Raw genomic sequence first — 12144 nt, 5'->3', positions numbered from 1 at the left:
GCTGAAATTCAATCCTGGTGGCGGTTCGCATGTAACCACCGTTCTTGCCGCGGGGAAACCTGGCTGTGATGGGGAAAGACAGAGAAAGTGACCTTCCTTGCCACCTCCCCTCATGACTAGAAGTGTGGGCACACAGTCTGGTGCCCTGGGGGAGTCCGACCTTGACTGAGGCCAGCAGCAGCTGGGACTGGACCAGGGCTGGTACCAGACCGTCTGTTCCAAGAGGCAGCCCCCTGGTGGGAAACCAGACGCGCGCTGTGGGAACAGGGAGCTGCCTCTGCAAAGACTGATGAGAGGCGGGACCCCGGAGGCGTGGGCCCTGAGGTCAAATTCCTGGCTTGCCATCTGCATCTGCCAAACCTTGCGAAGGGCTTCCTTTGTCTGCAATTGTTTCCTCTTCTCAACAACGGGCTGCAGAGTATGTCTGGCACTGGGTAATGTCTATCCTACTGGCCCATGGGCGAACTCAGCAAAATCTAGTTCTTTTCCTTTGCTAGTCTCACACACACACCAACACACACATACGCGTGCACGTACACACAGGCCCCAATCTCCGTGGATCTCCTGGCCAGGAGGTTGGGGGGCACTCCCCCGTGGATTATTATCTGAGAGGGCTCATTATCTGAAAGAGGAGTCGTTCCCTGAGGATTTCCCGGGGGAGGCAATGAGTGCCTTCCCAAGACTCTTGCACCATTTCCAGCTCTGAGGATTCATACTGCAGTCTAACTGGCACTGGCTGGTCAGGGACTGTCTTTCTGAACTTTACTTGCACCTGGTCCCTGGCCATTCGACACCTACCACCACCGATTTCTATCCCTTCCTGAGAAGAGGCAAGAACCAAGACCTCACCGAGGTCTCAGAAAGGGACCCTCAGGGACTGGCTGAAAGCAAACAGGATCAAAGGAAGCAGGAAGAATTAAAGTCAGATTTCAAGTAGAACTTCCTGCCCCAGGAACAGAAGGAGAATATCTCAGGGAGCTGTAGTATCTTCTGGACAAGGAGACAGACCCAGAGGTGAAGCGACTGTCTAGGGTCACACAGCATGCAATTGGCTGATCATGACCAAAAGCAAGTCTCCTGACCGACGGACACCCAGGCCAGGGTTCCTGCCAGGGCCCCAGCTGTCTCTCAGGGGACAGAAATGGTGGAGGCAGAGAGAGAGAGAGAGAGAGAAGGAGGGAGAGTGGGGGCAGCCCAGCTGGCTCGCTTCCCAACCTCCTGGGCCCTGGGGAGTTTTCCAGTCTCTCTGGAGGAGAATAATCCATCTCCTGCCTCTTCCCCTCCCCCTCTCCCACCATCGCCGTACCTAGGCCAACGCTGAGGCCATGACCCAAGTTAAGGAAAGAGAGCCAGCCCCTCACCAAGACCCTTGCATCCCTGGCTCCCCCCACCTCCAGTATTAGCCCCTGACCTTCCTCACTGGATTCCCAGCCACAGTGGCCACTGGGAGAGCCTGTCCTTCCGGCCGCTTGAGTACCTGTCCCCACTTTCCCAGACTTGGAGGTGGGGCCCAGGCAGCTCAGTTCGTCTCTGATAGGCACCTGGGTCCTCTGCCACCGGAACATGGGAGCAGGGCTGCGTACACACAGCTCCAGATGCCGACACAGCTGTGCTGGAGAATGGTGGCTTTGATAACTTCTGAAAGGGGCCAGGAAGCACGGGACCCGGGCCCAGACGAGCGAGCGAGGGGCCAGCAACGTTCTGAGGGCTCCTGCGGCTGAAGGCCAGTGGGGGTGGCCGGGGAGGGGGGCTGGCGGGGAGACAGGTGGGACCTACAGGCTGAACGAACAGCATTTCAGGGAGCCCCTGAGCAAGAGCGGACAGACCCTTGCTGCCAGGGGAGCAGAGTCCTGTGTTCAGAGGGGACCACCAGACTGTTCCCCAAAGAACAGATGAAGGAACTGGAGGGCTCAACCCTGAGACCATCCAAATCTCCTGGAGAAAGCCGTCCCATCTGCGGGCCCCTTGCAGGCCCTCTCCCTGCGGCCGGGCAGCAAGCGCTGGGGCAGGGACTCATGTCTGTGAGCCTCTTCACCTGTAAAATGGCAACAGCATCCTGTTTTCTGGGTTGTTTTTTTTTTAAGATTGTATTTTTTTTTTTTTTTAAGATTTTATTTATTTATTTGAGAGAGAGAATGAGAGAGAGCATGAGGGTCAGAGGGAGAAGCAGACTCCCTGCCGAGCAGGGAGCCCGATGCGGGACTCGATCCTGGGACTCCAGGATCATGACCTGAGCCGAAGGCAGTCGCTTAACCAACTGAGCCACCCAGGCGCCCTTTAAGATTGTATTGATTTATTTGAGAGAGAGAGACAGAGATAGCGACAGAGCACGAGTGGGGAGGAGAGGGAGAAGCAGGCTCCCCGCTGAGCAGGGAGCCCGATGCGATGCGGAGCTCGATCCCAAGATCCTGGGATCATGACCGGAATCGAAGGCAGACGCCAACTGAGGGAGCCACCCAGGCGCCCCTTGTTTTCTGGCTTTGACATTGGAACCACATAAACATATTATATAATTGAAACATAAAGTTACATTTGGAATAATTAAATTAATTTTAGACTAAATTAAAAAAGCAGAATAGGGATGCAATTCCTAAAAATCTAAAACAAGGTGAAACAAGGGCCCGTGATTGTACGTGAAGCTGGAGGCAAAGCCACAGGGAAGAATTTTCTTTCAGGTGATTATAAAACTCAGCATGTTGACTATTCATCCCTAAGAACAAAAAGAACCATGAAGAAATCATAACGTTGGCATTGGTGTTGCAGAAGGCGCTACTTTACTGTGATAAAGCAAAGAAGTAATTATAGGAATGGTGTTCAGAACGAAGAGTTTCAGTGTGAGAAAAGGAGAGTTAAGCCAAACTGCTAATCTCTCGTGTGAATTGAAGATAACAGTGGGAAGTCATGATTTTTATGTCTGTGGAAAAGGCTTCGAAGCAGTGACCACCCCGCGCCCCCCACCCAGTGACGCTGAGTGCTCCTGGGGCCTAGACTGTCCTCTGTTCCCCAGTAACGCGGGGCTGTTGTCTCTAAATGGTACTTTCCGCTCCCAGGAACCAGGCCTCTTTGGAGACGCCCCAGTGAGGGGAGGCACAGCTTGTCATGCTTGTGAATCAAGGAAGTTTTGAGACTCAGGTCAGGCTCATGTCCAAAGGACCCAGTAGCCACCTTTCAAAGACTTCCACCTGCCAGGATGACATGACAGCATTAAAATGAATAATGATGGGGCACCTGGCTGGCTCAGTTGGCTAAGCATCTGCCTTCGGCTCAGGTCATGATCCCAGGGTCCTGGTATCAAGTCTCGTGTCAGGCTCCCTGCTCAGGGGGGAGCCTACTTCTCCCTCTGCCCCTCCCCCTGCTTGTGCACGTGCTCTCTCCCTGACAAATAAATAAGATCTTTAAAAAAATAAATAAATAAAGCACACACATAAGTGTTCATGTACTCAATGTATTTTCAAAAATAAAATGAATAATGACCATAAGAGATTAAAGCATATCAAATCTATAAAGTATAAGAGTTCATCATGATACTAAAAAAGAAAATCTCTGGTCACCTTTGGACATTGATGAGGCACCGACTCACAATTGTGAAGATTAAGAGGGTGTATCGGACCCTGTTGGTGCCCACCCGTGTCCCCTTAGCGGTCACCTCAACAGACCAAAGGCTGCTGACTGCCTGAGGACATCTTCTGCTGGACAGGTGGACAGCAAGTCAGACATGCGCAGGAGTTGATGGCCTGGAAACAGCCTCAGCCAGTGACAGAAGGGGAGCTGGTAGATCAGAGCCCCAGCCCCCCTCAGGTGGGAGCGGTGTGAGGCAAGCCCCCCGGTCTCCCCTCACTCCCAGCAGCTTTGAGCTCCAGCTGGGCACAGTTGGCATCTGTCCCAGGTATTGGGACTGTTTACTCAATGATCTATTGGATTCCTTCCCTCCCCTGTCTCACTGTCCTATCAAGATCTGGGGATTCAGAGCCACCAAGTCACGAGCACACGTGGTGGGCACAGCAGCGATCCCCAGTGGGACATTTGTGATCGGGTGTGAGTGTGCTCAGAGGGCTCGGCAATACGAGAGCGGGAAGCCAGACCCCCATGGGCCCTATGTCTGTGGTGCCCCTGCCTTGCTCTCCCGTAACCTCGCGGGGCGCCTCTGTGATCAGGCTTCAGGGCAGGAAGAAGCCCAGGCCTGCTTCATGGACGGGTCACTCTGATCACCGATGTGAGCTGACCGGGGGGAGGTTCCGAGCAGCACGCTGGCCACCCTAGTTTGCAGGGGGAGGGGTATGTAGGACCCTTGGGCAGTGGGCACATGGCTTGGCTGGCTGGTCAGGCCAGGAAAGGGCATGACAGGAAGGTGGGAGATAAGGAAGTAGAGGGAGAGCTGTGGATGGCCTTGCAGGAGCGGGCACTGTTCTATGGCAGTCCCACTCACAAGCATTCACAGCCAGGGGAACAGAACAGCCAGCCTTTGTCCTCCCTCCCTCCCTTCCCCCTCGCCCCCCCGCCTGGGGCCAGTGCCCGCACGAGGTCAGTGAATGGCGTGGTCATGGCAGTGGATAGAAGTCGGCACGGCTCCCTCTCTCCAGGGCCGATCTAGCAACCACTGCGGCTGGATGCTTGGCCCGTGAGCAGCACAGATGGGTGCTGAGCCCTCAAGCGGTCCCATCCCTCAAGGAGATCAACCAGCCACTGGGAAGCATGTCGACTACAATGTATCTCTTTCAATCTGGATCGGGGAACACTATCTCCTTCCTGGGGTTATGCACATTCAGGATATGGATTTACCTTCCCTGCCCAAGTGCCTTGGCCAGTACCCATATCCAAGGACACAAAGGAAATGGTTTATCCCTATGAGATCCCACATAGTATCACCTCTAACCAAGGGGATCCACTTGACAGTGAAGGAAATGTGATAATGGGCCCAAGACCACAGCATCCATTGGCCCTGCCATATACCACATCACCTCGAAGCTGCCAACCCCGAGGGTACATGGGTATGGCCTCTTTAGCACATCTAAATACCAGCTTGGGGGGAACATCATCTGGGATCAGGGCACTGGACTTTAAAATGCAGTCTACACTTTGAACCAATGCCATTATATGGTGCTGTAGCCCGGATGGCTAGAAATCGTGGGTACAGGAACCAAGGGATGGAAAGAGCCATGAGCTTCTCACTGTCAGCCCCAGGGACCCACTAGGGGAATTCGTGCTTCCTGTCCCTATATCTTTAGGCTCTGTAGGATCAGAAGCCCTAGTCCCTAGGGTGGGAGATGTGTCTGCCAGGGGTCATGGTAAGGGCACCACCAGACCTAAGGTGCTATCAGCCTCTGGGTCCCTTTGGGAACCTCATGCCAATTCACCAACAGGCAAAGAAAAGAATTATACTGGCGAAGACGTTTGCTCTTGATTAGCCCATGTCCGGTGGGAAGCATGACCGTGGGTGCAGAATGCTGGCCAGTCGAAGGCATGGGAAGGAAAGGCCCTCGGGGGTGAAGGTCCGGGCTTTTCTACTGTGAGAGCCCCACAGACAACAGAGGAACCGTGGAGGAAGAAGATGTGGAATATTGATATTGGTCACAGCCCAGCCGCCGCCCTGAGGACTCAGTGACAGGGCAGAGTGGACACGGGGACACGTGGATCTGAGCAGTGTGGAAGGTGGACCTCAACTGTGACCTGACCCTCCAGCACCCAACCCTACAGGCCGACGGCGACATCTGTGACTCTGCCTGAGGGCTGTATTCTGGCCGTGGGAGCCTGTGTGCGCTGAGCTAGCCAGCGATGCTGATGGGTGAGTGCTCCCCAGAGCAGCCGTCAACTTTCGGACAGGAGGCCCACACCTATGACCCCACTGTCTTTGCCCGTCAGGGGGGATCTTCTGGGACAGGCTCCACACCGCCTTCCAGGGCTCCCCAGCAGGACGGGACCAGCCGCTCTGCCCGCTCCTCTCACACCCTTCCTTGCCTTCCTCCCCCCTCCTGCCTCACGTCTCCAGCCCCCCAGCGGAGCCTCTTAGCATGGCCCCCCAAATAAACTGCTCATACTGAAAGCCTTGACTTGACATCTGGTTTTAGGGAATCCCACTGTCTTAGCTGAGGCTGCTGTAACAAGTTACCACGGACTGGAAAGTTTAAACAACAAACACGCATTTCTCTCAGCACTGGGGGCAGCAGATCTGTTGTCTGGTGAGGGCTCGCTTCCTGCCCTGCAGACAGCGGCCTTCCCACCAGAGTCACCTGTGGGGGAGCACGGGGAGAGAAGCAAGCTCTCCCGAATCCCTTCTTATAAGGGCAAGCCTGTCATCAGGGGATTACCTCCCAAAGGCCCCATGTCCAAAACCATCATACTGGGGATTAGGGCTTTAACCTATGGATTTGGGGGTATGCAAACCTTCATTCCGTAGGTACCTAGCTAAGACTTATGGGAGAGAATCAGGCGTTGATCCTACCTTTCCTGAATGGATCTAAGTCAGGGTGACAATCATCGATGAGGGACATTTTTCTTTATGGAAGAGTTCACAGCTAATCATAAAGGAAGGAAGAATGACAAAATTAGAATGTCTCTATTTTGTGCTCCTAATGAAAGTAAGGGTTGCATCTAGACAATGATCACCAGTAGTCATTAGATAAAAAGGTGTGGGTGTACTGGGTCAGGTAGTGGCCACAAAAAGATATGTCCACCTCCTAATCCCTGAAACCCGTGAATGTTAACTTGTTTGGAAAAAGGGTCTTTGTGGATGTAACTCATAACATGAATTTATTCCCAAAAGTCAGTCAATGGTTTTGAGATGAGATCATCCTGGATTAGCCAGGTGGGGTAAATCCAGTGACAAGTGTCCTCAGGAAAGAAGAAGAGGAGACCCAGATACACAAAGAGGAGGAAGCAATGTGACCACAGACAGACAGAGATAGGAGCAATGCAGCCAGAGACACCAAGGAATGCCGCCTGCCACCAGAAGAAGGAAGAAGGAAGGAAGAATTCTCCTCAGCATCTACAGACGGAGGGCCACACTGCCAACACCGGGAGTTAAGACTTCCGACCTGCAGGCCAGTGGAAGAACACATTTCTGTTGTCACAAGCCATCGTGTTTGTGGTAATTCGTTGCAACAGCCATAGGCAACTGGTGCAACGAGGAACTTTGTAATGAATGGATCAGGCCGACAGCAGCAGAATTTACTGATCAACCGTAGCATCAACGACCAGACACCGTGTGCCTCCTGATGTGATGAAAGAGGAAATATACAGTCTTACCTATGAAATACTCCTGGGAGAAAAAGTGAACGTACGTCTAATCAAACTTCTAAATACGATGACAGGGGACAGAGGAACATGTGAAATGACACTACAAGGCTACACTCAGCCCGATCTAGAATGTGGGAGACTCGACAGGAAAACAACCCAGTTTCCTAAACAAACAAACAAAATGGCATAGAAAACATGAAGGAGGAAGAAGTATTACAATTTAAAAGATATTTTTTAAAAATTAACCAAGGGGCGCCTGGGTGGCTCAGTTACTTGAGCGTCCAACTCTTGATTTTGGCTCAGGTCATGATCTCAGGATCCGAGATCGAGCCCCACCTGGGGCTCCGCGCTCAGCGAGGAGTCCGCTTGAGATTCTCTCTTGCCCCTCACCTGTTTGCGTGAGCTCACTCTCTCTCATTCTCTCTAAATGAATAAATAAAATCTTTAAAAATAAATAAATAAAAATTAACCAAGAAAAATTCATCAAATGCAATGTATAGCCCTTACTTGGATCCTGGTTTGGGCAAATCAACTATAAAATTATATTTTTTAGACATTCAAGGGAAATTGATCATGAAGTATATATTAGATAATGTCAGTTGAGGGGGGATGTGATAATGGAATTATGGTTATTTTTAAAAGTCACTATATGTTAGAAATACATAGTGAGAATTAACAGGTGAAATAATAGGCTGTCTGAGATTTGCTTTAAAATACTCCAGCACAAACGAACACAAGTGAGGGAATTCATGAAACCAGAAGGGTGGAGTTTTGAAATGGTCAAGCTGGATGATGAAGTGGTCCACTATCCTAGTCTCTCTCTTTTTGCATATGTTTGAAGTTCTCCATAATAATAATAATAAAAAATTGTAATAGCAGTGTGGAGAGTAGTTGTAAAAATTAGTGGGCATGTGTTTTCGTGGGTGGAAAAACAAGGCTTTGCAGCAAATGGAAAATTCCTGTGACTATTTCCCATCTGGTCTCTGGACAAAGTTGAGGGTGTCGTACAGAAGGAAAGCCATCTTCCTTCAGGGAAGCTGTGGGGCCCAGCATCCTGACTTCCTGGGGCTCTGACTCCATGACAGACCAGAACTTAGAAAACCCAGAAGGGCCGTGGAGGAGGAGGTGGCTGCCAGCATGTTCCAGAATCCAGGCTGCCGCCCTCAGTGCCTGTGGTGGAGCTGGGGCTGGTCCTGTAGGGCCAGTTGCCGGTTTACTTCTAGGCCTGAGTAGGGTTGCTCTTTCCTGCCCCCCCTGTGGTTGAGCGAAGCCGTGCAATTAGTTCTAAAGAAACTGTTGTCCACAGAACAGACAGGTGTCTCTCTGGGCCACAGCTATTCACTGCGGGTGTAAGACCTCCCAGAGCTCTTTCAACTTCTCCCTCCCGGTGTGGTGATTGGCAGCGTTGAAGATGGTGGCTGCTCTATCAGCCTGGGTCCCTGAATAACTAAGATAAGAAGAAGCCCCTTGTTGACCACGATGCAGAGGTAGCCTAAGGGAGAAATGATCTTGTTTTAAGCCACTGCTGCTTGGAGGTTGTTACCACAGCATGGCTGAGTGTATCCTGACGAACACAGCGCCGTACAGCAACCAATCCTACAGGCTGCCTGGGAAGAACCCCAACAGTAAGTATTGTTGATGTTCTGTTATCGTTAGTGTTACCATAATAATCATCAGTTATGACAGGTACCATTCGCAAGCACCTCTATTGTGTGCCAGGCACCTGGTGCCCAGCACACACATTGTTTCAGGTACCCCTCGGGGCAAACTCTGGGGCCGATATTCGTATCCCACAGCCAAGCAGAGGAAAGCAGAGCTTACGAACTGCCACAGATTCTCCATCTGCAGTGTGAGAGTTACTGAAGATGCCGTTCGTTCCTTTATATAAAATCCCACGGGATGAATTCTCTTTAGCAATTACAGCAAGAGGCCTGCTGGAAAGCAATTTCACGACATGTATCAAGCGAAGTTCGTACCCTTTGCTCCAGTAATCATTCACCAGCCCAAGCTTGTTGTGGTGGAGTTAAATTGCTTGAACAGTAAAGTGAATAAACAAACTAATTAATTAAAATAACATATATACTAAAGAAAAACGAATTAATGGCATTTGAGCTTGTCTCTTGAGTTACTGGTACGTTTCCTTTAGCCAGATGTTAATGCTCCTGGTCCGTCCGCCTCTCGCCTAGGGGGTGGCGAGCGCACATCAGGTACCGGCCACGCGGTGGGCTCGGTGGCAGGGCTGCTGGTCGCCTCCTCCCTGCGCAGGGTCGGTCTCCCGTCAGCTGAACAGTGGTTTGAGTCTCCTATACAGGACCGGAGACTGGCAGGATATAAACACATTCCTAAATATGTTTAGGTCCATCTTTGTTGGTTCTGTCGTGCGCTCCGGGAGACTGGAACCAGAGTCTCAGGTGGGTGCGTGGCGCCCCCGCGTGGGCCCCGGCGCAATAGCACCGCGTTCTCCCACGTCCACGCCGGGTTAGGCTGCCCGCGGTGCCTGCCGTCCCCCCCTCCACCTGCGGGGCCCCCTCCCCGCAATCCCCACGGTCCGGCAGCCCCCCCGAAGCAGGAGCCCCACCTCTGACCGCCTACCTCGGCGCGCGGCCGGCCGGCTGGGCCCGAGACACCCCACCCCCTCCACCCCCCCACCCCCCCACCCCCCTCCGACTAGACGCAGAAAGTCCTCAAGTTACTGGGCTGCTGGGCACCGAAGTCGGTTAATGCCCTGGGCGCCCGTCCGCCCCCAGCAGCGGCCGCGGGAGCGCGCGGACGGCCTCCGGCCTGGCGGGATCCGCGCGTCCGAGGTCCCGCCAGGCGTCGCCACCTCCCCTCCGGCGCCCGGCCCGCCGGGACCCCGGGCCGTGGTGCGCTGCGGGACGCGGGCGGCGGCGGCCCTACTCCGAGTAGCAGTAGGTCCCGAAGGCCGCCTGCTGGGCTCGCGGGAAGCCGAAGCTGCGCACGCCCGGGTCGGGGAGGCCCCCGCAGCGCGGCCGCGGCGACGTGATGGGGAAGCGCACGCTGCCGTCCGCCAGCCAGCCGCCGTCGCACTGGTCCAGCCCCGAGAACTTCCAGGCGGCGTAGAGGTGCCCGACCTTGGCCACCGTGGCCCCGCGCCGCCTGCACGCCGCGTGCGCTTCCGACAGCGTCAGCCGCCCGGGCACGAAGAACACGTGGCCTGCGGAGCGGGGCGCGTCACCACCCGCCGGCCGAAGCCTCCGCAGGAGCGAGGCGGGGTCGCAGTGGGGCGGGGAGGGGGGCCTGGCGGGCGCGCGACGGAGGGCGCCACGAGCGGTCTCGACGGCGAGGCCGGGCCCCCTCCGGACGCGCGCGTCTCACCCCGCGCGGCGCTCTCCGGACCCGCCCCGCGTCGCCGTCGGAGCCGCGGGCGCGGGCTCTCATCCCCGCTCCGCCGCCCGCCTGCCGCCCCGCGGCCTCACCTGCGGTCATGGAAGTGAAGCAGAAGGCGTCGTAGCGGTCGCGCTTCCGGTCGCGGGGCCCGTAGCTGCGGATCCCCGGCCGCCCCGGGCCGCCGCACGGGGCGCGCGCCGTGAGCACCGGGTAGCGCACCGAGCCCTCGAGCAGCCAGCCGGCGTTGCACCAGTCCAGGCCCTCGGTCCACGCTGGCGGGCACGGGGAGACGGGGTCCGGGGTTAGAGGGGTCCCCTCAGAAGCCCGACCGGAGCTCGCCCCCGCGGGGCCGGGTGCATCCCCGAGAGGCCTGGGCGGTGCGCGGGGCGGCCGCTCACCCTGGTACAGCTGGGCGTCGGTGGCCAGACGCCCGTCCTGCTCCTCGCACGCTTGTTTCGCCTCGTAGTAATTGAACTGGTAGCGGCCCCGGCTGGGCTGGTACGGAAACACCACACCTGGCGGGAGGCGCACATCCTGGAGAGGGCCGGCGGACCGGGGAGAGGGCTGGGGGACCCCGGCGGCGGGCGGGGGGAGCCCTGGGAGACCCGAGCTGGCGCGGCCAAAGCCCCGTAGGAGAGGAGGGGGCGGCGGGGAACCCAAGGGCCTCACCCTCCAGGCGCAGGGTCAGCGCCACGCTCTCGTCCTCGATGCCGTTGATAAGCTCACAGCGGTACCTGCCCTCGTCCTCCAGGCGCACGCCCTCGATGACCAGGGAGGCGTCCAGCCGATGCCCCCTCCGCATCCTGGCGCGACCCCCCAGGGGCCCGTAGCCCCGGGCTTGCAGGCCGTTGGTGATGAGGATCAGAGTTTCCCGGAGCTCCCCCGGCTCCACTTTGCTCCAGCGTACCTTGTAGCTGGGAGGCGGGGCGCCCAGGACGCAGGGCAGCGTGGCCGTGGCCCCACGACGAGAGTGAATGACCTCGTGGATGGGGGGCAGGAGGTAGTGGGGGCCAGGGTGGGGTGCTGAGCAGAGGGGGCCACAGTGGCAGGAACCCCCTGGTCCCCACTGCAAGTGCCCATTCAGACTCTACTCCCCAGACTCCTCCAACCGTCTCCTCCATTGCGCACTCAACAATGGCCCTCCCTGAGCACCTCCAACAGCTGCCCCACCCACTTTCCCCACACGGAGCCTCTCCCCCACCGTTCCCCAAATTCTGGGCGGGGCTGAGGTCTTACCTGTGTCCCCCAGGGCTTTGTGGAAGATGGCGAAGGCCCAAAGGAGAAGGAAATGGCAGAATGTTGGGAGACTGAGCGGGCCTGGCATGATGGCGTGTCAGCCCAGCGCCGTCTGCAGGGCACAAAGAGTGGGCATTTCTTGAGACTAGGAATGCGGGGAGGGAGCAGGATTGGAGATGAACTCCCATCCAGCAGGGATCCCTTAGAGGGGACTGTCCAGCTGGAAAGCGTGGGGGCAGAGCAGGGGGCTGGAAGAGGCCAAAAGAAGGTGATGGGGGAAGGGGCAGTAACAAACTCCCTTCCCCCAGGCCTCCCGGGCCGTCCCCC

General features: G+C 55.9%; 1 protein-coding gene across 1 annotated transcript; it reads right to left on the bottom strand.

The window, feature by feature from the left end:
• Positions 1–10127: 10127 nt before the first annotated feature.
• On the bottom strand, positions 10128–11905 carry HAPLN2 (hyaluronan and proteoglycan link protein 2). The gene is made up of 5 exons (XM_035009863.1): positions 11818–11905; positions 11251–11604; positions 10980–11096; positions 10671–10853; positions 10128–10408 (listed from the first exon to the last, which is right to left on the bottom strand). Exons 1-5 carry the CDS (start codon positions 11903–11905, stop codon positions 10128–10130), a joined length of 1023 nt encoding a protein of 340 aa, XP_034865754.1.
• Between the last annotated feature and the right edge of the window lie 239 nt (positions 11906–12144).

Source organism: Mirounga leonina, unplaced genomic scaffold (genome assembly GCF_011800145.1).
Source record: "Mirounga leonina isolate KUSES-001 unplaced genomic scaffold, KU_Mleo_1.0 Mir_154, whole genome shotgun sequence".
Lineage (NCBI taxonomy): Eukaryota > Metazoa > Chordata > Mammalia > Carnivora > Phocidae > Mirounga > Mirounga leonina.
The sequence above is the reverse complement of the archived record's forward strand: the minus strand, read 5'-3'. Positions and strand labels throughout refer to the sequence as shown.

Coding starts and splice junctions, on each gene's coding strand:
- HAPLN2 (XM_035009863.1), bottom strand. CDS start 11,905: ATGCCAGGCCCGCTCAGTCTCCCAACATTCTGCCATTTCCTTCTCCTT. Junction 11,605..11,817: donor CAAAGCCCTGGGGGACACAG/GTAAGACCTCAG, acceptor CCCTCTGCTCAG/CACCCCACCCTGGCCCCCAC. Junction 10,854..10,979: donor CGACGCCCAGCTGTACCAGG/GTGAGCGGCCGC, acceptor CGTGCCCGCCAG/CGTGGACCGAGGGCCTGGAC.